General features: G+C 47.0%; 1 protein-coding gene across 1 annotated transcript in view; it reads left to right on the forward strand.

Moving 5' to 3' along the window:
• The first annotated feature begins 9,331 nt into the window (after positions 1–9,331).
• The window catches only part of LOC142503406 (pancreatic alpha-amylase-like), a 28,469-nt gene continuing 12,680 nt past the window's right edge, over positions 9,332–25,120 (forward strand). The window contains exons 1-5 of the mRNA XM_075615527.1: positions 9,332–9,499; positions 11,155–11,301; positions 12,013–12,210; positions 15,714–15,944; positions 24,541–24,674. Coding sequence (XP_075471642.1) covers positions 9,332–9,499; positions 11,155–11,301; positions 12,013–12,210; positions 15,714–15,944; positions 24,541–24,674 — 878 coding nt within the window. The remainder of the gene's footprint in view (positions 9,500–11,154; positions 11,302–12,012; positions 12,211–15,713; positions 15,945–24,540; positions 24,675–25,120) is intronic.

Raw genomic sequence — 25,120 nt, forward strand, 5'->3', positions numbered from 1 at the left:
TGTGATGCGGCGGGTGGGTGAGAGGCAGCGGGTGAGGCTGCGGGTGGGGTGTGATGCGGCGGGTGGGAGAAAGGCAGCGGGTTGGAGAGAGGCGGCGGGTGAGGCTGTGGGTGGGTGTGATGCGGCGGGTGGGTGAGAGGCAGCGGGTGGGTGAGAGGCAGTGGGTGGGTGAGAGGCGGCGGGTGGTAGAGGCAGCAGGTGGTAAAGAGGTGGCGGGTGGTAGAGAGGCGGCGGGTGAGGCTGTGGGTGGGGTGCGGTGAGGCTGCGGGTGGGGTGTGATGCGGCGGGTGGGAGAGGCAGCGGGTGTGAGTGAGACGGCGGGTTGGAGAGAGGCGGCGGGTGAGGCTGCGCGTGGGTGTGATGCAGCGGGTGGGAGAAAGGCGGCGGGTGAGGCTGTGGGTGGGTGTGATGCGACGGGTGGGTGTGATGCGGCGGTTGGGTGAGAGGCGGCGGGTGGGTGAGAGGCGGCGGGTGGGGTGTGATGCGGCGGGTGGGTGTGATGCGGCGGGTGGGGTGTGATGCGGCGGGTGGGTGTGATGCGGGGGGTGGGTGAGAGGCGGCGGGTGGTAGAGAGGCGACGGGTGTGAGTGAGACAGCGGGTTGGAGAGAGGCGGCGGGTGAGGCTGTGGGTGGGGTGTGGTGAGGCTGCGGGTGGGATGTGATGCGGCGGGTGGGTGTGATGCGGCGGGTGGGAGAGAGGCAGCGGGTGAGGCTACGGGTGGGGTGTGATTTGGCAGGTGGGTGTGATGCGACGGGTGAGGCTGTGGGTGGGGTGTGATGCGGCGGGTGGGAGAGGCAGCGGGTGTGAGTGAGATGGCAGGTTGGAGAGAGGCGGCGGGTGGGAGAGAGGCAGCGGGTTGGAGAGAGGCGGCGGGTGAGGCTGTGGGTGGGGTGTGATGCGGCGGGTGGGTGTGATGCGGCAGGTGGGTGAGAGGCGGCGGGTGGGAGAGAGGCAGCGGGTTGGAGAGAGGCGGCGGGTGAGGCTGTGGGTGGGGTGTGATGCGGCGGGTGGGTGGTTTGCTCACTGCTGTCGGCCCCAAGGCGGTGTCCGCAGGCGGTGCATGGCGTGTGGGTAGCCAGTGGATCAGAGGCGCACGCGGTGTGAGGGTGGTGTGAGTAATATGGAGTGTGTAGCCCAGGAAGTGACGTAACACCACCCCGCAGGCCAAAAAGAGTTTGAGCCGTGGGCGGGCAACAACCAATCAGAAAACGCACAAACCCACAGACAAACATTTCAGATATATATATATACAGTGGTTGACAAATCACCAAAAAATCTACTCGCCACACAAAAAAATCTACTCGCCACCCAGTACCAAACGTATGCTGCTTGGGCCAATAGGAGCTCGCCACGATGTTAAATCCACTCGCCCGGGGCGAGCAAATGTATAGGTTTGTCGAACACTGCATATATATATATATATATATATATATATATATATATATATATATATAGTGACAGAAACCAGGGGTTGGTAATAAACTCCATATACAGGGCTCCCAGGATACTGAACAGTTTCTGTCCTGTCTAAGCTGAACAGGGCAGCCTCGTAGTACAGGCACTCCATTCCACAGTTTGTCTGCTGCCTGTTTTCTGTCACCTGTCATGCTGATTAGAGTTCAGGTATATAAGACCTGTTTCCTGTTTCCTCTGGGCCCCGCCCAAGAGCCTGGGAGGCTGCTGAACTGCAGAGGGGTGAGAAAGCCTCTTTCCCAAATCGCTTCATTCATTCTGTTAGTTTGTCTAAAGACTGCAAAGGTACTTATTTTGTTGGTGGAAGTGGACAAGCCACTTCCAACTCTGAGTCAGGGACATCTAAGTTTTAAGTTATCGCTCAGACGAGCAGCTTTTTGTTTGGCTTTGTTTTCTGTTTACACTGTAGCAGTCCCAGTGCCTGGGACTGAATAAACCAGGTATAGCCTGTTTAAAGGAACAGTACGTGACGTCTCATCATTTAACCTACCCTAAAAGACCGTGTTCTAACAGTCCCGGACAGACGGCGGAGCCCCGGAGTAAGCCGTTTGTCACATATGGTGGAGAATGCGGGCAGAGCACTAGGGGGTCTGCGGGTTGAAGAACTTTGAAGAAAAAAAAAAAAAAAAAGTTTTTTCATCCTCTGCAAACAAGATGGAAGACGTGGTGGGTGCGCTGGTACGCAATGTCGCTGCCCAGAAAGACGCGAATGAAACCCAGCAACAGCTATTAATAGCCCAGCAAGAAACTAATGCAAACCAGCAGCAGACGAATGCAGCCCAGCAACAGCTGCTAATAGCCCAGCAAGAGATTAATGCCAACCAGCAACAGGCGAATGCAAACCAGCAACAGACGAATGCAAACCAGCAACAGACGAATGAAGCCCTGCAAAACGCGAATGCACACCAGCAAGAGACAAACCGCTTGCTGAGAGAGGAGCTCAGGTTCGCTCAGGGCTTACAGCAGGAACTCGAGATCCTGAGGGGGACTATCCGTAACCTTCCACTGGCAGCGGCAGCCCCAGTTCCGAAAATGACCAGGGCAAGCCACTACCTTCAGAAGATGGGACCCTTGGATGATGTGGAAGCCTATCTTCTCACGTTTGAACGCACGGCACAGAGAGAGGGATGGCCAGAAGCTGAGTGGGCTGGTCTAATCGCACCCTTCCTAAGCGGCGAACCCCAGAAGGCTTACTTTGATCTAGAGCCAGCCGAAGCTAACGTCTATGCAAAGTTGAAGTTCGAGATCCTCGCCCGCCTTGGCGTAACCACGGCTGTTCGTGCCCAAAGGTTTCACGCATGGTCCTTCACGATGGATAAAGCCACCCGAAGCCAGATGTATGACCTCATCCACCTCGCCTGGAAGTGGCTACAACCCGAGATCAACTCAGCAAGCCACATCGTGGAACGGTTGGTCATGGACCAGTTCTTGAGGAAACTTCCCTCTGCCTTACGTCGTTGGGTCAGTCGGAGTGACCCCCACAATGCGGATGAGCTTGTGGCCCTTGTAGAAAGGTACAGTGCAGCAGAAGAGCACCCGCAACCCACAGTCGTGGAGCAACCCCACTACCCGAGGTTCCAGGACTCTTCCAGAGACGGTAAAAGGGTACCGGGGTTAAGGGGCGCTGAAGAGCGGCGACCACCTTCACGCCGCTCCAGCAACAGTGGTTCGCACACTAAGGGCAATAGCCAACATGGGGAGCCGGGAAAAGGCTCTAAGTGGGACACAGACTATGTACTTAAATGTGTAAATTGTCATGAGAGGGGCCACACAGCAAAAATCTGCCCACTAAATGATGAGCCCATGCAATGCAACAGCGTGGAACCTTATTCGCTGTTGTCCCAATGTATGGGCCCTAGCCCAGAGGACCCCTTGAATAACCATCTGTGGGCATTTGTAAAGGTTAATGGTAAGAGGGTTCGGGCACTTCTTGACTCTGGGAGCATGGTCACACTAGTGTCCGAATACCTATTGCCCATTAAGAAGAAACAGGTAAACAGTTCACAAAGAGTGGCAATTTGTTGTATACATGGGGATAATCATGAATATTCCACTGTTGATGGTTTTTTTGAAACAGAATTTGGTTCTTTAGATTTCAAGGTGGGTGTTGTACCCAAACTGGCACATGATGTGTTAATAGGGACCGACTTTCCCCATTTTCTAAAAATGTGGTCCCCAGCTCAGAATAGCGCCCAGAGTTCAATAGCGGACCATAACGAAGTGTTAGAAGAAACAAATCCTTTCCCTTTTTCAGAAATGGATGTTGACGAGGGCCCAAATAAGAAGGGGGAAAAGGAGGAGTGCTGTGAAATTCCCTTCCCCATCACTACTTTGGTAGGGAATACCCCAAATCAAGATGTTGATCAGGCACTTACCACCCCAGTACAGGATAAGACCCTCGCTGACCTAGAGGTCAGTCCTGGGAGTTTTAAGAAGGCCCAGTGGGAGGACCCCACATTAGCGGTAGCAAGGGGAAATATACGGGACCAGAATAGTACTCATGGCCAACCAGATAGGTCACTTGCTTACCCCTACTTCGAGGTAGAGAACGACCTAGTATATCGGGTTGATAAAAGAAAATCAGTTACAACTAAACAATTGTTGGTACCACGGACATTCCGTAACGTAGTATTACACCTCGCACATAGTCATCCATTGGGGGGACACCTAGGGGTGGAAAAGACAAAAGAAAAGGTTCTCCGAAGCTTTTATTGGCCTGGGGTTCTGGCAGAAATTACAAACTATTGTTCCTCATGCCCAGAATGTCAGATCACCGCCCCGTTCAAAGCGTACCGCAGCCCATTGGTACCCCTTCCCATAATAGAGGTACCATTTGACCGGATTGCTATGGATCTAGTAGGACCCCTAATAAAGTCTGCTAGGGGACATCAGCATATATTGGTAATATTAGATTATGCTACCCGATATCCGGAGGCAGTTCCCCTACGTAGCACCTCTGCTAAAAACATAGCAAAAGAGTTAGTACTTCTGTTTTCCCGGGTCGGAATTCCTAAAGAGATCTTATCTGACCAGGGAACACCATTTATGTCCCAAGTAACAAAAGAGCTATGTAAACTCCTAAAAATCAAGCATCTCAGAACCTCAGTCTATCATCCACAAACAGATGGTTTAGTGGAAAGGTTCAATAAAACCTTAAAGAGCATGTTACGCCGGGCGGTCGATAAGGATGGGAAAAACTGGGACTGTTTGTTACCATACCTGTTATTTGCCATTAGGGAAGTTCCCCAGTCATCCACAGGCTTCTCCCCGTTTGAACTATTGTATGGCCGACATCCAAGGGGCTTACTGGATATAGCCAAAGAAACTTGGGAACACGAGGTTACCCCTTACAGAAGTGTAATAGAGCATGTTGCCCAGATGCAGGACCGCATTGCTGCAGTCCTACCCATAGTGAGGGAACACATGGAGAAAGCTCAAGAAGCACAAAGGAATACGTATAATAAGGGTGCTAGGGTCAGAATTTTTTTTCCAGGTGATAGGGTACTAGTTCTGGTTCCCACCGTGGAGAGTAAATTCCTTGCTAAATGGCATGGGCCATATGAGGTCTTGGAAAGAGTGGGAGAAGTAAATTATAGGGTAAGGCAGCCAGGTAGGAGGAAACCTGAGCAAATTTACCATATAAACCTACTCAAGCCCTGGAAAGATAGAGAGGTCTTGTTAACCCTAGTACCCCCAGGTCCGTCAGAGAATCAAGAAACTGACCCAGAGGTTAGCATAGCTGAAACACTGTCCGTGCATCAGAAACGAGAGGTCCAGAGTTTAGTGAGAAGGAACAAAGAAATCTTCTCTACACAGCCAGGTAAAACTAACGTAATTAAACATGACATAGTCTCTGAACCGGGGGTCCGAGTTAACCTTAAACCGTACCGAATCCCAGAGGCCAAGAGAGAGGCTATAAGTTTAGAGGTTAAAAAAATGCTAAAACTAGGCGTAATTGAGGAATCCCAAAGTGGGTGGAACAGCCCTATAGTTTTAGTCCCAAAGCCAGACGGTACAACAAGGTTTTGTAATGACTACCGGAAACTAAATGCGGTGTCAAAATTTGATACTTATCCTATGCCCAGGGTGGATGAACTTGTAGAGAGACTGGGCAAAGCCCGATATCTCACAACCCTAGACCTAACAAAAGGGTACTGGCAGGTTCCCCTCACAGAAAGGGCAAAAGAAAAAACAGCCTTCTCAACCCCAGACGGCCTCTTTCAATATAAGGTGCTGCCTTTTGGCTTACATGGAGCTCCCGCCACATTCCAAAGAATGATGGATAAAATTTTAAAACCACATGTTCGGTATGCTGCCGCCTACCTGGATGATGTGGTAATCCATAGTGAAGATTGGCAGTCCCACCTTCCAAAGGTCCAAGCTGTGCTCGACGCAGTTCGGTCTGCTGGACTAACTGCTAACCCCGCTAAATGCACTATTGGTCTGGAGGAGGCCAAGTATCTGGGGTATTCTATTGGTAGAGGGTTACTCAAACCACAAACACTCAAAGTAGAGGCGATACAAAATTGGCCAAGGCCAGTCACAAAAAAACAAGTAAGGACCTTTTTGGGGTTAATTGGCTACTATAGGAGGTTTATTCCCAATTTTGCAACTAAGGCAACCCCACTAACCGACCTCACAAAAGCAAGAGGACCGCTAATGGTAAAGTGGTCCCCCGAAGCCGAACAGGCCTTTAGAAGCCTGAAAGAAGCTCTCTGTGCCCAACCAGTGTTGGTCACACCTGACTTCTCCAAAGAGTTCGTAGTCCAAACCGACGCATCTGAGGTAGGGCTGGGGGCGGTACTCTCCCAGGAGTCTCAAGGGGAGGAGCACCCCATCCTTTATTTAAGTAGGAAACTAAATCCCCAGGAGAAAAATTACTCCATAGTCGAGAAAGAGTGTCTCGCAATAAAGTGGGCTGTAGAGACACTCAAGTATTATCTGTTGGGGAGAAAGTTCCGATTGGTCACAGATCATGCACCCCTTACCTGGATGTGTCAAAATAGGGAGAAGAACGCTAGGGTGACCAGGTGGTTCCTAAGCCTACAGCCCTTTAAATTTTCTGTGGAACACAGGTCGGGGCACAAACATGGCAATGCCGACGGGTTGTCAAGGATGCACTCCCTAATATCCATGGTCGCTCACCCCTCGAGGTCTGAGCTGGGGGGGAGGATATGTGACAGAAACCAGGGGTTGGTAATAAACTCCATATACAGGGCTCCCAGGATACTGAACAGTTTCTGTCCTGTCTAAGCTGAACAGGGCAGCCTCGTAGTACAGGCACTCCATTCCACAGTTTGTCTGCTGCCTGTTTTCTGTCACCTGTCATGCTGATTAGAGTTCAGGTATATAAGACCTGTTTCCTGTTTCCTCTGGGCCCCGCCCAAGAGCCTGGGAGGCTGCTGAACTGCAGAGGGGTGAGAAAGCCTCTTTCCCAAATCGCTTCATTCATTCTGTTAGTTTGTCTAAAGACTGCAAAGGTACTTATTTTGTTGGTGGAAGTGGACAAGCCACTTCCAACTCTGAGTCAGGGACATCTAAGTTTTAAGTTATCGCTCAGACGAGCAGCTTTTTGTTTGGCTTTGTTTTCTGTTTACACTGTAGCAGTCCCAGTGCCTGGGACTGAATAAACCAGGTATAGCCTGTTTAAAGGAACAGTACGTGACGTCTCATCATTTAACCTACCCTAAAAGACCGTGTTCTAACAGTCCCGGACAGACGGCGGAGCCCCGGAGTAAGCCGTTTGTCACAATATGTATATTGTGAAGATTGGCGATACAGGTGTGGCTCAGGCTATATGAAAACATACTGGACACCTAACAAGCTCCTATTGAACCCCCAAAATAACCACAACATATATATAAGCATATGAGTGTCACAGAGGAGTGCTACTGAGCATGGCAATATATATTTAAAACCAGAGACAGAACATAAAACACAGACAGAGCTCAGTGCACGTCCAGTGAAACTCATACACGGTACAGTGCCTAAATATATATGTATAAATATCTATTAAATAAAATGGTCTTTTAGTTTAACATTTTGACCAAATTGTTGTAAGCCCCTGAGCTACTGCACGGCAGACCACATTCTTCAGGGGTCCCTAACACTAATATAAATTCTTAATAACCTGTGTAATACCAGGAAGAATGATTTATAATAAATCTGTCAATATTAGTTGCAAAGTTCTAAGTCTGATTGAAGCTTTTATTAACCTGTAAACAGATTATCATCACCACCATTTTTGTCTCAGCAGCCATTTTGTGTGTTTGCTTGTATGCATGTGTGTGGCAGTTGTTTGTGTGTATGAAAGTTGTGAGGATGAGGTTGCAGAGCATCGCTCCTGGCAAAGACCAACCCTCGTATAATTCCTACGGTCTGGAAATAGTTGCAGTCTCAGTTTTCTAACAATACATTCTCACAGTTTTCTAACAAACTCATCCTTGTAGTATGTGGGACGAGTGAAATAGCCCCGCTTCTCTTATCTTGCAGCTGCATACAAATGGCTGAGAAAGGTTCACTCCTTATAAGGAGGCTAGCTAGGCCCCAAATTCCAGGAAATATGTAGGGTAAAGGTTAGTTAGCTCGCGAATTATGTATTTTAGCATAAGTAAGGTTTCTTTGTATGTCACCATATTGTTTCTTTGTCTCTAAGTCAGCCCCCATGAGGGGCGTATTAGTAATTTGAAATGTACAAGCATTATGTGAGAAGGGGAAGAAGAAATATCATTTTTAATTCTCTCTCTTCTACGTACCTTGGTACAATAAACTCACTGTGATATTCTGAACTCTAGACTTACTGATATTATTTCAACGCTTTCACAATATATATATATAGAGAGATATATTTATATATATATATATAAAAAGAGAGAGAGATAGGAGAGATAGATAGATATGTATATATTATATATATATATATATATATATATATAGAGAGAGAGAGAGAGAGAGAGAGATACAGGAGAGAGAGATGGATATAGATAAAGAGATCTAAAACAAAAAGAGTACAGCCCGGCTCCCATAGCATAATATTGCAAATTATTGTTTAATAAAATACTGAAGTGCACAGATTACGGCCACTCACAATGTTTAAAATAAATAGAAGCAAGGGAACTCAAATGTAAAACTCAGCACTTCACCCTCACTCTGCCGCCCGATGTACCCAGACCGCGTGCAGAGATACCGGCAAACATCTGCTTGAGGACGCCAGGAGTGTGCGTCCACACTCTATTCCCTCTAAGGTCCGTAATCTGTGCACGTCAGTATTTTAATAAACAATACTTAGCGTGATATTGCAATGGGAGCCGCGCTGTGCTCTTTTTGTTTTATAGTTTGAGAGGAAGGAGGTTATTCCTGAAGACCAGCAGCCGCTTTCCTGCAGCATCACATCTCGGTACCATCTGCTTTTGGGTTTACCTATTGTGTCTGTCTTTTCCCTTTCCCCTTCTCACCCCATTTTTTGTTTATATCCCTTGTTTTATAGGTTTGTCTTAGTGTTTGTATTGTCAGTCACTTAGTGCCTGCTTACAATATACGTTATCCCCACATCCTTATGCAACTCTTATTTAACTGACCGGAAGCATTATCAGCCCCAGCTTTTCTGAGCAAATAAAGCACACAGTAGACTGTGTATTCGATAGATAAGTTAACACTACTGAGCGATAAAAAGCAAGGTGCTGTAACAGCCGTTCCCACAGCAGGGTCAAATCTCATAAAGGCGAGAAATGTTGGCATCCTTTCATCTGCACGGACAGTTCAGTGACAGGTGGCTACCATGTACCTTGCAGTCTGACCTCCCAGCAGGGGTATAAAATAAGCAGCAGAGCAGACGTATGGGTCACAGTAGAACGCAGGATGAAGCTCTTCCTTCTCCTTGTGGTGGCTGGACTCTGCTCAGCTCAGTACAATCCCAACATGATGGACGGCAAGACATCTATTGTCCACTTGTTCGAATGGCGCTGGGCGGACATTGCAGCCGAGTGTGAGCGATATTTGGGACCCAATGGCTACGGAGGTGTCCAGGTAAGTGAGTCCAGGGTTGATACGGATGTAGCCAGCCTCCATGTTCCTAGCGTTACCCCGTGATGTCCCGTTATAACTCAGAACATTGCAGAGTTTCCATGGCAGTGATCACGCAGAATATCTCACCATCAAATACGAGGGCGAAATGAAGCCTGATCCATCTGTATAAGGCCGCGTTCACACAGAGGGCTTCACGAAGCTGCGTGTGCGCGCCTCCCTCTGCTGGGCGACGTGTGATTATCCCCAGCAGACAGAATGATCCGACAGAGCGGGCGGGGTTGGGGGGGGAGGGGCGGGCGCAGTGTCACGGCGCAGAGCAAATGGATGGTGTTTTTCTTTTTTCGCAGCAGTGTGCTGGAGCTCCCTTTAGCACGGGAGGATATAATAAAGCAGCAATCCGGCGTACTGACAAGTCGTGTATACATGATTCCATCCGAGGCTGCGCTGGGCTGCTCTCCACTCCGGAGACCCCCCGTCTTCACTATTTGGCTGCTGAAATTGGCGTCACGCTGCTGCAGCCGGAGATCACAAATTGAAAAGACTCCCGCGACTGCAGCAGCATCGACGCTGCACTTCCCAGCCAATGGTGTTTAAATACTGAACACTACCATAGGCCGCCAGGCATCTGTGACGAACGCGCAGGCGCGCACATAAGCGCGTGCACGTCGTGTAGCGCGCTGTGTGAGCGGTGCCTTAGCCAGTGCTCGTGTAGAAGCCGCACCAGCTCCGTCCCTCCCTACATGTCCCTCCCTGATTGCTTGAGGTTCCCACCTCTCTGTCGCGATGTTCTTGCGTCGCTGTGTGTTCCTCCCCTAAGGTAACTGGGACAGTAGGACATTTGGTCGTGGCCGTTCAGCCGCGACTAAATGACCGCTGGCGCTTAGCCGCTAAGGTAAGTCCCTATGTTTAACTCTTACCCTAAAACCCCCTACCAAAAGCCCTTGTCCAAAAAATCCCGTACCCTAAGCCCCTACCCTAAAACACCTTACCCTAAGTCCTTACCCTAAATGCATCTACCCTAAGCCCCTACCCTAAAACACCCTACCCTAAGCACTTGGCTTTCTAATGCACAAACCCTCCTGGATTTTAATGACCGAGGCCCTGGTCCACAAAAACGGGGTTAAACTTTGGGCCACCGTTACTCCCATTCACACAAGTGGCAGTAATGGCGTGGCAAAGATTAGCACCCTTCTATAAGTATTTAACATCAGATCTTCCACCCCGCTTTCTGCTACGCCATCCCATCTACTCTCACTATCACTGTCATCTACTGAGGGGGTGGAAAAATGTTTGGGAAGATTTGGGTAGGATTTCCGCAGATCAATCTCAAAAAGGGCAATTTGTGTTTTTGTGGATTTGTTTATTATTATTATTATTACACTCCGTGGATTCCGCAACCCGTTGGCGGATTGGATGGCTGAATCCACGGATTGGATTTTACAAAGCCATCCACGAATTGTATACAATGGCGTTTTTTTTAGGAATCCGCGCAGATTGAAACCGACCAAATCCGTTGGCGGATTTTACACCGCAAAACAGATTTTGGGTGGAAAATGCAGGAAACTAAATTGAGCCGATTCACTCTCGTGATATGTTTTCTCCGTGTGTAATAATGCACTGTGCCCAAGCACTGTATAAAAACCTTATTTTCACAGATTTCCCCACCAAATGAGAACATCGTTGTGACCAATCCCAACAGACCGTGGTACGAGAGGTACCAGCCAGTCAGCTACAAGCTCTGCACCCGCTCCGGTAACGAGCAGCAGTTCCGTGACATGGTGACGCGGTGCAACAATGTCGGGGTACGTGTCGTTCCCCTGTACTTGGGGCTTTGTAAATGAGTCGCCTCTGTGCACAGTTCCTTGTGAATGATATTGGAGATTATACAGAATTAAACAATGGTATTGGGACCCGTGGCGCGCTGCACGGGACAAACACCCAGTGGACGAAGCGGCCATTGTTTGGGATCAGCCGCGAGTGAGAAGGGTTTGGGCGATCATGCCATGGGATGCAGTAACTGTTTGACCTCTCGCCATTCCTTTTCTCTGTCTTTTCCTCCCTCTCTCCCACTCCTCTCTCTCTATCTCTCTCCTCCCCTTTCTCTCTCTCGCCTCGGTCTATTCCTCTCTCCCTTACTCTCATTTATTCTGTCTTTCCCTCCCTCTTTCTTCTCTCTCTCTCTCTCCACACTCCTCTCTCTCTCTCTCTCTCTCTCCACACTCCTCTCTCTCTCCCCACTCCTCTCTCTCTCCCCACTCCTCTCTCTCTCCCTTCTCCCCACTTTTCTCTCTCACTCTCACACATTTACGTGGACACTGTCATTAACCACGTGTGCCTCAGGATATCGGAGTATGAATGTCGTGACTCCCTTCTATTTAGCTGGGACTATTTAGTACTGCAGGGGTCTGCGATGTAATGCAAGATAATGATTACCTGCAGCCATCATAGTGGTATCTTATGGAATAGAGCTGCTTAGTTAACATGGGCCATGGACCTGCTGTCACACCCTCTAGGTTTTCATCTACGTTGACAGTGTCATCAACCACATGTGCGGATCGTCTGCCGGCTCGGGGACGCGCTCCACCTGCGGCAGCTCGTACAGCACCGGGACCAGGGACTTCCCGGGCGTGCCGTACTCCAAGCTGGATTTCAACGACAACAAATGCACGACCAGAAGCGGAGACATCGAAAACTACGCAGACGCCTCTCAGGTACGAGGCGCAGGGGGGTGGTCTTACGGGAAAAGTGCTGGTAGTTTGGGGGGGGGATACATGAAAATATACTGATTTTGTTCGGGTTGTATTGTATTGTATGTCTTTATTTATAGAGCGCCATTAATGTACATACTGCACCGACACACTTTATTCGAGCAAATACCCAGTATGTACCTGGCAGATACCTGGAATGCGCCGCTCCTCACCTCTGACAAGCCCCGTTGCGTTTGCCTTCCCAGCCTGGGTTCATGCCTGGCTGATGGGCGGCTGATCTGTTAAATGATAATGATTAGGATTTAATAGATTGCAATGCTTCGCGTGTCTACCAGATGGCATAAATTCATGAATTGTAATGCAGTATATATATATGTACTGTGCAGTATTGCAGCCAGCGGGAATAAAATGCTTTAATCCCTGCCTGGAAAATACCTCAATGCACTCGGGCAGAAAACAGTCACAAACCTCAATACACCCGGGTATACCCGAATTCGTGGGACTAGCCGAGCTCAAATAAAGTGTGTCGCCAGTGTAGCGCTTCCCAGTAGTAATACACGTGGTAATCAAATAAATAACAGATAATATAAATAACAGATCATGGGAATAAGTGCTTTAGACATAAAAGTAACATTTCGGAAGAGGAGTCCCTGCCCCGAGGAGCTTACAGTCTAATTGGTAGGTAGAACGTACAGAGACAGTAGGAGGGAGTTCTGGTAAGTGCGTCTGCAGGTGGCCAAGCTTTATGTATCATGTGTTCAGAATATCCACAGTGCTATTCTTATGCTTCTTTAAGCAAGTGTGTCTTAAGGAGGGTCTTAAAGGTGGATAGAGAGGGTGCTAGTCGGGTACTGAGGGGAAGGGTATTCCAGAGGTGTGGGGCAGTCAGTGAGAAAGGTTTAAGGCGGGAGAGGGCTTTAGATACAAAGGGGGTAGAAAGAAGACATCCTTGAGCAGAACGCAAGAGTCAGGGTGGTTACACACCAACTTATTCACAGCTGTATCAAAACAGGCTGCATTATACCATCATTAAGAATAAAAAGGCAACAGAGGTTTCTGGAGCACCTATTACCCCATATAACCCCTCCTTATACAGTAACTTCTCCTATTACCCCATATAACCCCTCCCTATACAGTAACTTCTCCTATTATCCCATATAACCCCTCCCTATACAGTAACTCCTCCTATTATCCCATATAACCCCTCCCTATACAGTAACTTCTCCTATTATCCCATATAACCCCTCCCTATACAGTAACTCCTCCTATTACCCCATATAACCCCTCCCTATACAGTAACTCCTCCTATTATCCCATATAACCCCTCCCTATACAGTAACTCCTCCTATTACCCCATATAACCCCTCCCTATACAGTAATTTCTCCTATTATCCCATATAACCCCTCCATATACAGTAACTCTTCCTATTACCCCATATAACCCCTCCCTATACAGTAACTCCTCCTATTACCCCATATAACCCCTCCCTATACAGTAACTCCTCCTATTATCCCATATAACCCCTCCCTATACAGTAACTCCTCCTATTACCCCATATGACCCCTCCCTATACAGTAATTTCTCCTATTATCCCATATAACCCCTCCATATACAGTAACTCCTCCTATTACCCCATATAACCCCTCCCTATACAGTAATTTATCCTATTATCCCATATAACCCCTCCATATACAGTAACTCCTCCTATTACCTCATATAATCCCTCCCTATTCCTGTCCCTGCCCCCGTTGGATACCTTTGGATTTGATCTTGGCTCTTGTTGACTTCGTGTACCTCGCTACTTCCTGGACTCGGCTTTGGACCTTACTACGCTGCTCTCTCCTGCCCCTGACCTACGGCTCTCGGATCTCTACCCACGGACTTCTGGCGCCCCGGACACAGCAAGTATCAAGTTAACCCTTTCTCACCAGGCCCGGCAACGCATCATACCACACTCCGGACACGCCCTCACTGCTGTGGGTGCGTGTTATACCCTTACCCACCTCAGTATTGGGGACTGGCCAGGTCTGCGGGCATTCAGGCGTTACACCTATACAGTAACTCCTATTACCCCATATAACCCTTCCCTATACAGTAACTCCTATTACCCCATAAAACCCCTCCCTATCCAGTAACTCCTCCTATTACCCCATAAAACCCCTCCCTATACAGTAACTCCTCCCATTACCCCATATAACACCTCCCTGTACAGTAAGTATGTGCAGTCCCAAAAATCCCTCTGTATTTAGAAAGCGATGGTATCCCTCTGCTGCTCCCACTCTCCCGTGATCAGCGGGGTCAAACACACACACAAAAAGGAAAAACCATCAGTCAAAATTGAAAAACTTTATAAATTGACTCAATATTACATAAAAATCACACAAATATATTACATGATATAATAAAAAGATCCTGATAGATCTAAGACCCACACAGTCTATGCACTAAAGCAGTGTTCCCAAATCCCAACCCCCTCAGAACTATAGATGGAAAAATTCAGGGTGAAATAAGAGATGTTCCTGCTTACATGTGAAAGGGAACACACCCCGTGCAGGACTGGTGAGCTGGCTGGGCTTCCGTCTTCACGTCCGCTCCCCACTGCGTGATGGCGTCACCTCTACGCGTTTCGCATCATATGACGCTTCTTCAGGAGAATATATCCTAGCAACACCCATGGTTGCTTATTATAGCAAGACTGACATTTCCTTAGCCAGTGGATAGTGATGTGTGTTGTCATTTGTCTCAGTTAACCATGTACTGCTGCTGATGGTTCAGCAGGTTAGTGATTGCTCTTTCTGCACACAAGCAGCATGTAACACTGATTGGAAGGTTTTTCACTAATAAGGCAATCCCATTGGCTGAGGGAATGTCGGTCTTGCTATAATAAGCAACCATGGGTGTTACTGGACATACCTCCTGAAGAAGCGTCATATGATGTGAAACGCGTAGAGGTGACGCCATCACGCAGTGGGGAGCGGACGTGAAGACGGAAGCCCAACCAGCTGCGGATACTCACCAGTCCTGCACGGGGTGTGTTCCCTTTCACATGTAAGCAGGAACATCTCTTATTTCACCCTGAATTTTTCCATCTATAGTTCTGAGGGGGTTGGGATTTGGGAACACTGCTTTAGTGCATAGACTGTGTGGGTCTTAGATCTATCAGGATCTTTTTATTATATCATGTAATATATTTGTGTGATTTTTATGTAATATTGAGTCAATTTATAAAGTTTTTCAATTTTGACTGATGGTTTTCCCTTTTTTGCGCTTTCTTTTTGTGTATGACCTCCCTGTACAGTAAGTCCTCCCATTACCCCATATAACCGCTCCCTATAACTCCTCCAATTCATACTCCCTAAATCACAAGCTGGCACTCACTGTGGGGTAATGGAACCAAAACACCTTCATATATTCTCCGTAAGAGAGACACGATAAAAACATTCTCTTAGGGAGAATGAAATGATGAACCGCCTTGACGCACATCCTCCCGTCTCTCTATCCGCAGGTCAGAGATTGCCGTCTCGTGGACCTCCTGGACCTGGCGCTGGAGAAGGACTACGTGCGTGGGAAGATCGCCGACTTCATGAACAACCTGATCGGCATCGGCGTGGCCGGCTTCAGACTCGACGCCTCCAAGCACATGTGGCCCGGAGACATCAAGGCCATTCTGAACCGCCTCGGCGACCTCAACACCAAGTGGTTCCCAAGTGGCGCCAAGGCTTTCATCTTCCAGGAGGTAAGACGTTCAACACTCCATGTTCAATGATGCAGAGGTTCCCAAACTGTGCTCTCCAACGGCTTCAAGGACACAGTCTAGGACATATGATCGTGGCCGTTTCGCGGCTACCAAATAACTGCCGGCGCTTAGCCGATGCTTACCTCGACGCCAGGACTCAGCCGCCGGATGCCAAGGTAAGTCCCTAACCTTACCCCTTACCTTAAAACCCCTGAATGCTAACCCCTAATGCTACCGCGACCCTAAAAACCTTTACACATTAACCTAAAACCATTTACTCTAACCCGTAAAACCCCTAAAGTTAACCCCCTACCCGAAAACTAACGTTAACCATCAACCGTAAAACTTACCTTCTCGTCAAAACAACGGCGGCGGATGGTCCCGCTGCGACTTAACGTCGGCGGGGAGTTGGTCGCAGCAGGAAATCCCTGATTTAAAGGGTTGCTGTTCTGCATAAATATATATGTATGTATACACCCACAGGCACGCAGAAATACGGCAGACATTTGTAAACACGGACATGCATTAATCCCCAAACGTCATCTATTACTGAACACACGTTCTAGTTGAATGTCTTCAGCAGGAGCTGCCAGCTCTAGTCCTCAAGGGCTACTAACAGATCAGGTTTTAAGAATATTCCTGCTTCAGCACAGGGGACTCAATTAGTGGCTCAGACAATGACTGAGCAACCTGTGCTGAAGCAGGGATATCCCTAATACCTGAACTGTTGGTGGCCTTTGAGGACTGGAGTTGGCCACTCCTGTCCTATATTGTAATATTGAGTCAAGGGTCACAGGCAAGGTTTTCAGGATATCCCTGCTTCAGCACAGGTGGCTCAATCAGTGGCTCAGTCTTTGACTGCACCAACCTGTGCAAAAGCAGGGATATCCTGCAAACCTGATTTGCTGGTGGCCCTTAAGGAGTAGAGTTGGCCACTCCTGCTCTACAACAAACCACAGAGGGAAAAAGTAAAAACCCGCTGTTCTGTGAGTCGGTTCCAGGAGTCGGGTTCCTAACCACGTATAATATATCACTTTCAGAATGGCGGGTACCCCACGGGACCTCATGTCTGCACTGTATTATCTTTCATTCAGTAATGAGCTGGAAATACGCTTACTGAGATCACTAATATTTTGTGTTGACAAACCGATGGCGCTGGGTGGGACTCAATAAATCCTTATCCCATTTAGCATAGGTTGAACTTGATGGACCTACGTCTTTTTTCAACCTCATCTACTATGTAACTATATGTAACTATGTAACTATGTAACTATATGTAACTATGTAACTATGTAACTATATGTAACTATGTAACTATGTAACTATATGTAACTATGTAACTTATCACCTAATTGTACGGTACGTGGGATATGGAATGTGCCAGTGGACCGAGGAGTAATAAGTGAACAAGTCCGTCATGCGATGGTACATACAACTCAGTGTAACAGAGATGTAAACACTTGCTCTGTACTGAAAGTGGTGCAACTCTAGGATAATAGTGTCCAGACGGAAACCATACCCATAGAACTCAAAAACTCACAAACATAAAGCATATCCCTTTGGGTGGGAGCACTCACTGTTTTACATAATAATGAATTAGTATAGTCTGAAAAAACACTGGGATACACTTAGTAGCAGTATTTATAATTAGAGGCAATAATATGTGGTGGGAGACACTACATAACTGATAACTGGTCTTAACCTTTGGGAAGTAATGTGTAAATACATAAAAATAACCTTATACTTCCCAACTAGAGACTAGAATTCGTACACAATTGACAAATACTGTGTCTGCACAATAATATAAATCTTTTATTTTCAACATATGACACTCAGAAAATGTTAAAAATGATTGAATTAAAAGGATCAAGCTTTAAACTGCATGAAGAATGTTGTATTGAATATACCGGGCAAAATCCCTGATGGCTTGAGTTAATAGATTGGAAAGCTTGCTTACGCTGCTAACCTTGATCAGTCTAAATCATGTACAATGTATCGTATGATAAACTTGTTTTTAGAAAAGCGTGTTGTTTGGTGCTCTAAAAGAAGAACTGTGATAGCAAATTAATAATGCTAGGAAAAACAACCGTATATTAATTGAATGTCCAAAAGGATGTAGCCTGGTTAAAATGATCCCACAATGCAAAGCAGTAAGGACAAAGTCATTTACACCAGCCAGTGTCCAGTAGATTATAACATCGTAATTGTATAACAATATAAATCAAAGGTCAAACTGTAACAGACTCACTTGGGGTTCTTATCCATGATGAGTGATTTGTCCAATAAATCCAGAGACCCAGGGTTGAGTGTGCTTCCGTTAGTATGTAGACATCAGAGCAGGTGAGGAAGAGAAAAACGGAGCACTATATCCATCAGCAAAAGAACCACCAGGAAAGCGTTCCCATAATTAAAAAAGCTAATTTAATGGATCCAGAATAAATACAACACACACCAACGCGTTTCGGACTTGTGATAGTCCTTTCTCAAGGTGAATCTTCTCAAGGTGGATATAGTGCTCCGTTTTTCTCTTCCTCACCTGCTCTAAACTTGTTTTTAGCAAACATAATGAAGTCAAATTCAATGTAATCAAGACACCCTAAATCGGAAGGTATCCAGCACTTCTTGTAATTCTGACTAATCTAATCACAAGAGGATAAGTGCCAAGACTGTGTTACTTTTGTAACGCCTGTATGCCCGCAGACCTGGCCAGTCCCCAGTACTGAGGTGGGTAAGGGTATAACACGCACCCACAGCAGAGAGGGCGTGCCCGGAGTGTGGTAGTAGCGTTGCCGGGCCTGATGAGTAAGGGTTAACATAATACTTGCTGAGTCCGGGGTGCCAGAGGTCGGAGGGTAATGTCCAAGTGCCAGAGTCCAGGGGTTGGAGAGAGCAGTGTAGTGATGTCCGAAAGCCAGGGTCCAAGGCCAGGAGGAAGCAGCGCAGTCAAGTCCAAAGCAGAGTTCAAGTTCAAGGCAAGGAATCCAAACAGGGGCAGGGACAGGAACCAGAGCTGAAACAGACAAGGGAGCTGGGCATAGACACTGCACACACAGCTTGCAGACAAGGACTGAGAGGATAGAGTGGGGTTATATGGGAAGAAGGGCCAATGGGGGTGAGGGGAGGAGCAGAGGTTTGAGTGGGTAATTGCAGAGATAGGTCTGTGAGAGTAGGGGAGGAGACAGGGAGGTAATCTAAGGTAATAGCCTGCAACCGACGGGGGGCGGAGCCAGAGCGTGGGGGAGGTAAGTAAGAGCGGGTGCGCGTGCCCTCTGTAACCCTGCTATGCGCGCGCACCAGGGCGTGGGGGAAGGAGGAACGGAGGAACCAGGTAAGGAACGGACAGGGGTGACAGAGGCATGCCGAGGAGTGCGTGAGCCACGATAGGGAAACCGCGATCATGAACGGGCGTGCTTGGTGAGGGGACCGCGCGCGTGCGCAGAGTGTAAGCCTGGGCGTGAGGATCGAGCCGTGGAGGAACGGTTGAAGGAAGAAGGTAGAGTTTGGGGACGTAGGGGAGCGGAGGAACTAGGCACTGTGGAAGCTGGGGTGATGGGGACACGCTGGGAACTGCGAGTCCCCCGATCCGTTACAGTATCCCCCCCTTGAGGATCGGACTCTGGACGATCCTCCCAAGGTCTATGAGGGAACTTCCGTCGGAACTGTCTGAGGAATGCTGGGGCATGGATATGATGGGATGGTATCCAGGAACGTTCCTCGGGGCCATATCCTTTCCAGTGTACAAGAAACTGAAGTCTCCCCCTGGACCAACGAGAATCGAGTATGGACTGGACTTCGAATTCTTGTTGTGTTTATATGACGACCGGGTTAGGTCTCTGAGGGCGATCTGGAAAATGGGCATTTTGGATCAGGGGTTTAAGGAGCGACACGTGAAAAACCAAAGGGATTTTCATAGTAGGGGGAAGTGCAAGTCGGTATGCGACCGGGTTGATCCTTTCAAGGACCTTGAAAGGACCCAAGAATCACGGGGCCAGTTTCTGGGAAGGAGTCTTGAGCTTGATAGTCTTGGATGAAGGTTTGAATACTGGACCGACTTGACGTCGCCGATCAGCTCGCGTTTTTTGTCTTTGAATGGAACCTTGCAAAGCTTTTAAGATCTTCTTCCAAGAATTTTGAAGACTGGAAATGTGTGAATCCGCTGCAGGAACACCAGAGGGGAGGGAAGAGAGGGGAGACTGCTGGGATGAAATCCATAGTTAATGAAAAAAACAGCGACTCTTGCATGGATTTGTTTCTTAATGAGTTAATGGCAAACTCAGCCCAGGGTAACAGGTCCACCCAATTGTCCTGCGATTCAGACACGAAGCATCTGAGATACTGTTCCAGCGTCTGATTCATTCTCTCCGTCTGCCCGTTGGTTTGTGGGTGATAACCCGAGGAAAATAGAAGGGAAATGCCAAGTCTATGAGAAAAAGCTCGCCAAAACTTAGAAATGAATTGAGAACCTCTGTCCGAAACAATCGAAATAGGAACACCGTGTAATCTGAAAATTTCCTTAGGAAAAACGTCGGCCATGGTGGCTGAATTGGGGAGTCCATTGAGGGGTATCAAGTGTGTATGCTTGGAAAACCTGTCTACTACGACAAGGATCGTATTCATCCCTTTAGAATTGTGAAGTTACACAATAAAGTCCATGGAGTTGTGTTTCCAAGGTTGTTCCGGAATTGGAAGAGGCATGAGGAGACCAGAAGGTTTGTGTCGGGCGGATTTGCTCTGGGCACAGACTGGACAAGCTTTGGTGAAGTCAAAAATGTCCCTGTTCATCTTAGGCCACCAAAAGGTCCATTTGATAAGAAAAACCGCCCTCTTGAAGCCTGGATGACCAGCAGATCTAGACGAATGTCCTCACAGAAGTATTTTGTGGCGAAAACGCAGGGCAGCGTACAACCGTCCTTCTGGCACCTTAAATCTCCTAGGAATATGAGCCTGGGCTTTATTGATTTCATCCAAGACATCAAAGTTGTTGGCGGAAATAATACACTTAGCGGAAAGAATCGTCTCCGAAGATTCATTAGATTCGTTCTCCGTGGAGAACTGACGAGACAGGGCATCGGCTTTGATATTCTTGGTGCCAGGAATATAAGAAATTGTGTAATTGAACCGCGAAAAGAACAAAGCCCAACGAGCTTGACGAGATCCCAACCGACGAGCTCCCTCAATGTACAATAAGTTTTTGTGGTCGGTGAGGATGGCTACTGGCTCCTTGGTACCCCGAAGGAGATGTCTCCATTCTTGGAGTGCCAACTTGATGGCCAGAAGCTCACGATTCCTCTGGGCGGACGCTCACAGAGGTATGCAAGGGAGACTCGTTATTGTGAAATTAAATAAGGCTTTTTATTGCGCCTGTTTCCTTAACATCAGGAAACCATCCAAACCAGGGGTAAACAAAACTTCTATTCACTTGGGAGTATTTGTAGTGAAATACTATGCAGTTCATAACTCCCTTAGATAAGCATGTCTCCCAGCCCCAAAACATATAGCATGAAATAAGCAGATATAAGAAGTCTCATAAATGAAAGTCTTATCTGTTCCTTGTGGTTTGGAGGGAAAATCTTCTCTGTCCCTGGTTCAGCTCCCTTTTCCTCAGGGTGTGTCAGCATTCAGGTTTAGAAGTTTTCCCTGTGTCTTGAAAGCAGCTCTGCTGTGTCTTCTGGCAGGGCTCAAGACAAGTTGTGAGAGTCAAAGACAATCTCTGCTCCAAGTTCAGCTCAGGTATGAGCCAAGGAGTCTCACTTCCTGTCTCAAAAGACAGGCTTTTGTAAGCAATCTAATCAGGCAGGTGGTGTTTGTGAATTGACTACCAGCAGTTAACCACCACACTGCTGGATTAGGGGCGCATTACTTGAACAGGGATAACTCCCCTGTTACATACCTCCCCTGTTTGTGGGAAGCTCGGGCTTGACACGACCAAAGCCCATCCTTCCACTCTCATTCTAGATATCTCTGTGACTTGAATGAGAGTGGATGGAGGAAGAGAACCCTCAGTCCTGCTGGGATTGGAGCCCTTTCTCCAGTTGATTCGTGTCTCCTCCTGAAGGTGCTTGAGATCAGCACCCCTCAGTCGCTTGAGGAGGACTTTTTCTAAGTATAGTCTTTTTGCTACGTGTGCGGTCATGAGATTTCCCTCGCGTTGGGTGCTCATCTTATTGTAGGCATACTGTATGGCATACTGTATGGCAGCAGTTGCAGAGCGTTTAAAAACAGCCCTTTGAGTTTTCCGCTCTTGAAGCTTGCAATTCCACACCCACTTCCAGAGAATGTCCTATCTTTTCATCTTCATCAGCTAATGATTGTTCTGGTTTTGATTCAGCACGTGTACCTTCTTTTGTTGCCTGTTGGGTGGCTGAAGGTTTTGCTAGTGCTTTTTTAGGTGGTTCAAATTTTGCAACCTTGTCTTTCAGATGAGCGGTATTCCCAGCTCTCAAATGTACCCTTGTCTTCATGGGTTTTTGAGGCTGTGGGATACTGACGCTTAGTCAGGGTCAATACTTGTCCTTGTAGGACTGTAATCTCATCCGCGAGAGATCCCTGTTTTTTGAGTGCGTCTTGCAAGTCTCTTCTCAGGGAATTTATCTGCATGCTTTGCTTTCTCTGAGCTTGCTTCCACATTTTTATTGCATTGTGAAGCACTATGAACTTCTTTGCTTGGGCCACAGTTACTTGTTTAAGTTTCTGGACCTTCTTGTGCTCCCTTTTGTGCCACGTCACCTGGGTTCTAAGCTTGGCCTTTAGCGTTGCTTTGGTGATGCTCAGGGTAGCCTTCAGTTTCTCATGCTGCTTTGCGGGGACATACTGGTTAATCAGACGTTCCTGCAGCACTTGAATTTCTTTAACAGCCTGCAGATTGTCTTCCTGCAGAGTTCGCTGCTTCTCCTCGGCCTTTTCGAGGTGCGTACGCAGACTTGCAGTTGGTTCTGCAGTCGGTGCTCTGCTTCAAACTTCTCACCTTCCAAAAGTCTATTTATTTCTTTAAGCTCGTGCAGCTTTTCATTTTTTTCCTTGACGTCGTTTGTCAAATTAAAATTTTCTTTGAGTTTTAAGTTTTTTCTTTGTAATCTTAAATAATTTTCTCCTTTTTCAGTCTCTGTACTATTCAGGGCCTCCTTGCAGTCCTCCTTCCATTTATGCACATCTGCTTTGAGAATGACAGTCTCCTGGCGTGAGACTTCCTTCTCTAGGTTGAGGGTCTGAAGCTCCTTCTGGGAGACTTGGAGATCGGTATTAAGATTGACAATTGTTTCTTTAGAAATGTCCAGCTCCTCAGTGAGACTGTGTAAATCCTTTCTGGAAACTTCCAGATCTGTGCGGCAGCTGTTGGTCTCATGATGTGAGGCATCCAGTGCTCTGTGGAGTGTCTGAACCTCTTTCTGAGATACATCCACCTCTGTCCGGACATTGTTGACCTCCTATTGTGAGGCATTCAGCTCTACGCGAAGAGTGTGAACCTCTTGCTGAAAGACTGTCATCTGCTTTAGTGCCTCCTCATACTTCCGCTTCAGCTTAGTCATCATTTTATCAGATTGGCTTTGCTTTTCATCCAGGCCGGAAATAGTAGCGTTTGCAGTATCTAGCTCAGTCTTGAGATCGTCCAATTCTGTTCCCGATTCAGAGTACATTGTGAGCACCGTCTTCTTTAACTCAGCATTATCTTCTCTCTCAAGTTTCAATTGTTCTCGAAGTAGATCACAGTCACGCCTGACTTAATTATGTTTGCTAAAAACAAGTCATACGATACATTGTACATGATTTAGACTGATCAAGGTTAGCAGCGTAAGCAAGCTTTCCAATCTATTAACTCAAGTCATCAGGGATTTTGCCCGGTATATTCAATACAACCTTCTTTGTGCAGTTTAAAGCTTGATTCTTTTATTCAATCATTTTTTTAAACATTTTTTTGTGTCATATGTTGAAAATAAAAGATTTATTTTATTGTGCAGACACAGTATTTGTCAATTGTGTATGAATTCTAGTCTCTAGTTGGGAAGTATGAAGTTATTTTTATGTATTTACACATTACTTGCCAAAGGTTAAGACCAGTTATCAGTTATGTAGTGTCTCCCACCACATATTATTGCCTCTAATTATAAATACTGCTACTAAGTGTATCCCAGTGTTTTTTTAACACTATAATAATTCATTATTATGTAAAACAGTGAGTGCTCCCACCCAAAGGGATATGCTTTATGTTTGTTAGTTTTTGAGTTCTACATACAACTCAGACAGCGATTGGGAGTAGAGATGGGTGAGTTTTGTGGGCGAGTTTGGATCCGCAGCAAATCGTCCGGTTCCTTTGCTCCACGGATTTCTTCTGGCTCAGCCTCAAAAAGGGCGATAGGCGTTTCGCGGATTTATTATTATTATTATTAAGAAGCCGCCAACGGATTGCTGAATCCACGGATTGGATTCTACTAATCCGTCCACGGATTGTATCCCATGGCGTTTTTTGATGAATCCGCGTGGATTAAAACCGACCAAATCCGGTTGCGGATTTTACATGTCCGTCTCTAACGGGGAGAACGTTTAGGGCAATCTCCTTCGCCATATCCAGTTCATGGATTTCTCGCCGTCGCTCTTCCAGGTGATAGATCTGGGCGGAGAAGCCATTTCCGCCAGTGAGTATTTTGGAAACGGACGCGTGACGGAATTCAAGTATGGCGCCATGCTCGGAAACGTCATCCGCAAGTGGAACGGGGAAAAGATGGCGTACCTGAAGTAAGTCAGGAGAGAGAGGCAATAATATAAGTAATTACCAGAGGTCAAATCAGAGGTCAAACCTTTGATTCAACCCCAAAAATATGTGATGGATTACGTATACAAAAAAGTATTAAGCACAAAGTTGTGTGTTTTGATGCAGATAACAGCGCAAAGCATTAAGTGTGACATACAGATGGAATGGAGTGTATGTATGTATATCTTTACACCAAAAAGAAAATGTGCACAATCCAAGATAGAAAAATGCATAAATCTGGGCTATTTATTATTAAAAAAACCAGGGAAATACCAGGTCCCAATAGATCAAGACGAGGTATAACAAACAAATAATAAGAAAATAGCAAAATACAAATTCAGAGGGAATATTAATACCAGTTAAGTGTCCGAAAAACAAGCTGATGAGGAGATATAGGAGTAGAGATATTAATAGCCACTATAGCCTGTAG

The sequence above is a fragment of the Ascaphus truei genome, chromosome 10, assembly GCF_040206685.1.
Source record: "Ascaphus truei isolate aAscTru1 chromosome 10, aAscTru1.hap1, whole genome shotgun sequence".
Classification (NCBI taxonomy): Eukaryota; Metazoa; Chordata; class Amphibia; order Anura; family Ascaphidae; genus Ascaphus; species Ascaphus truei.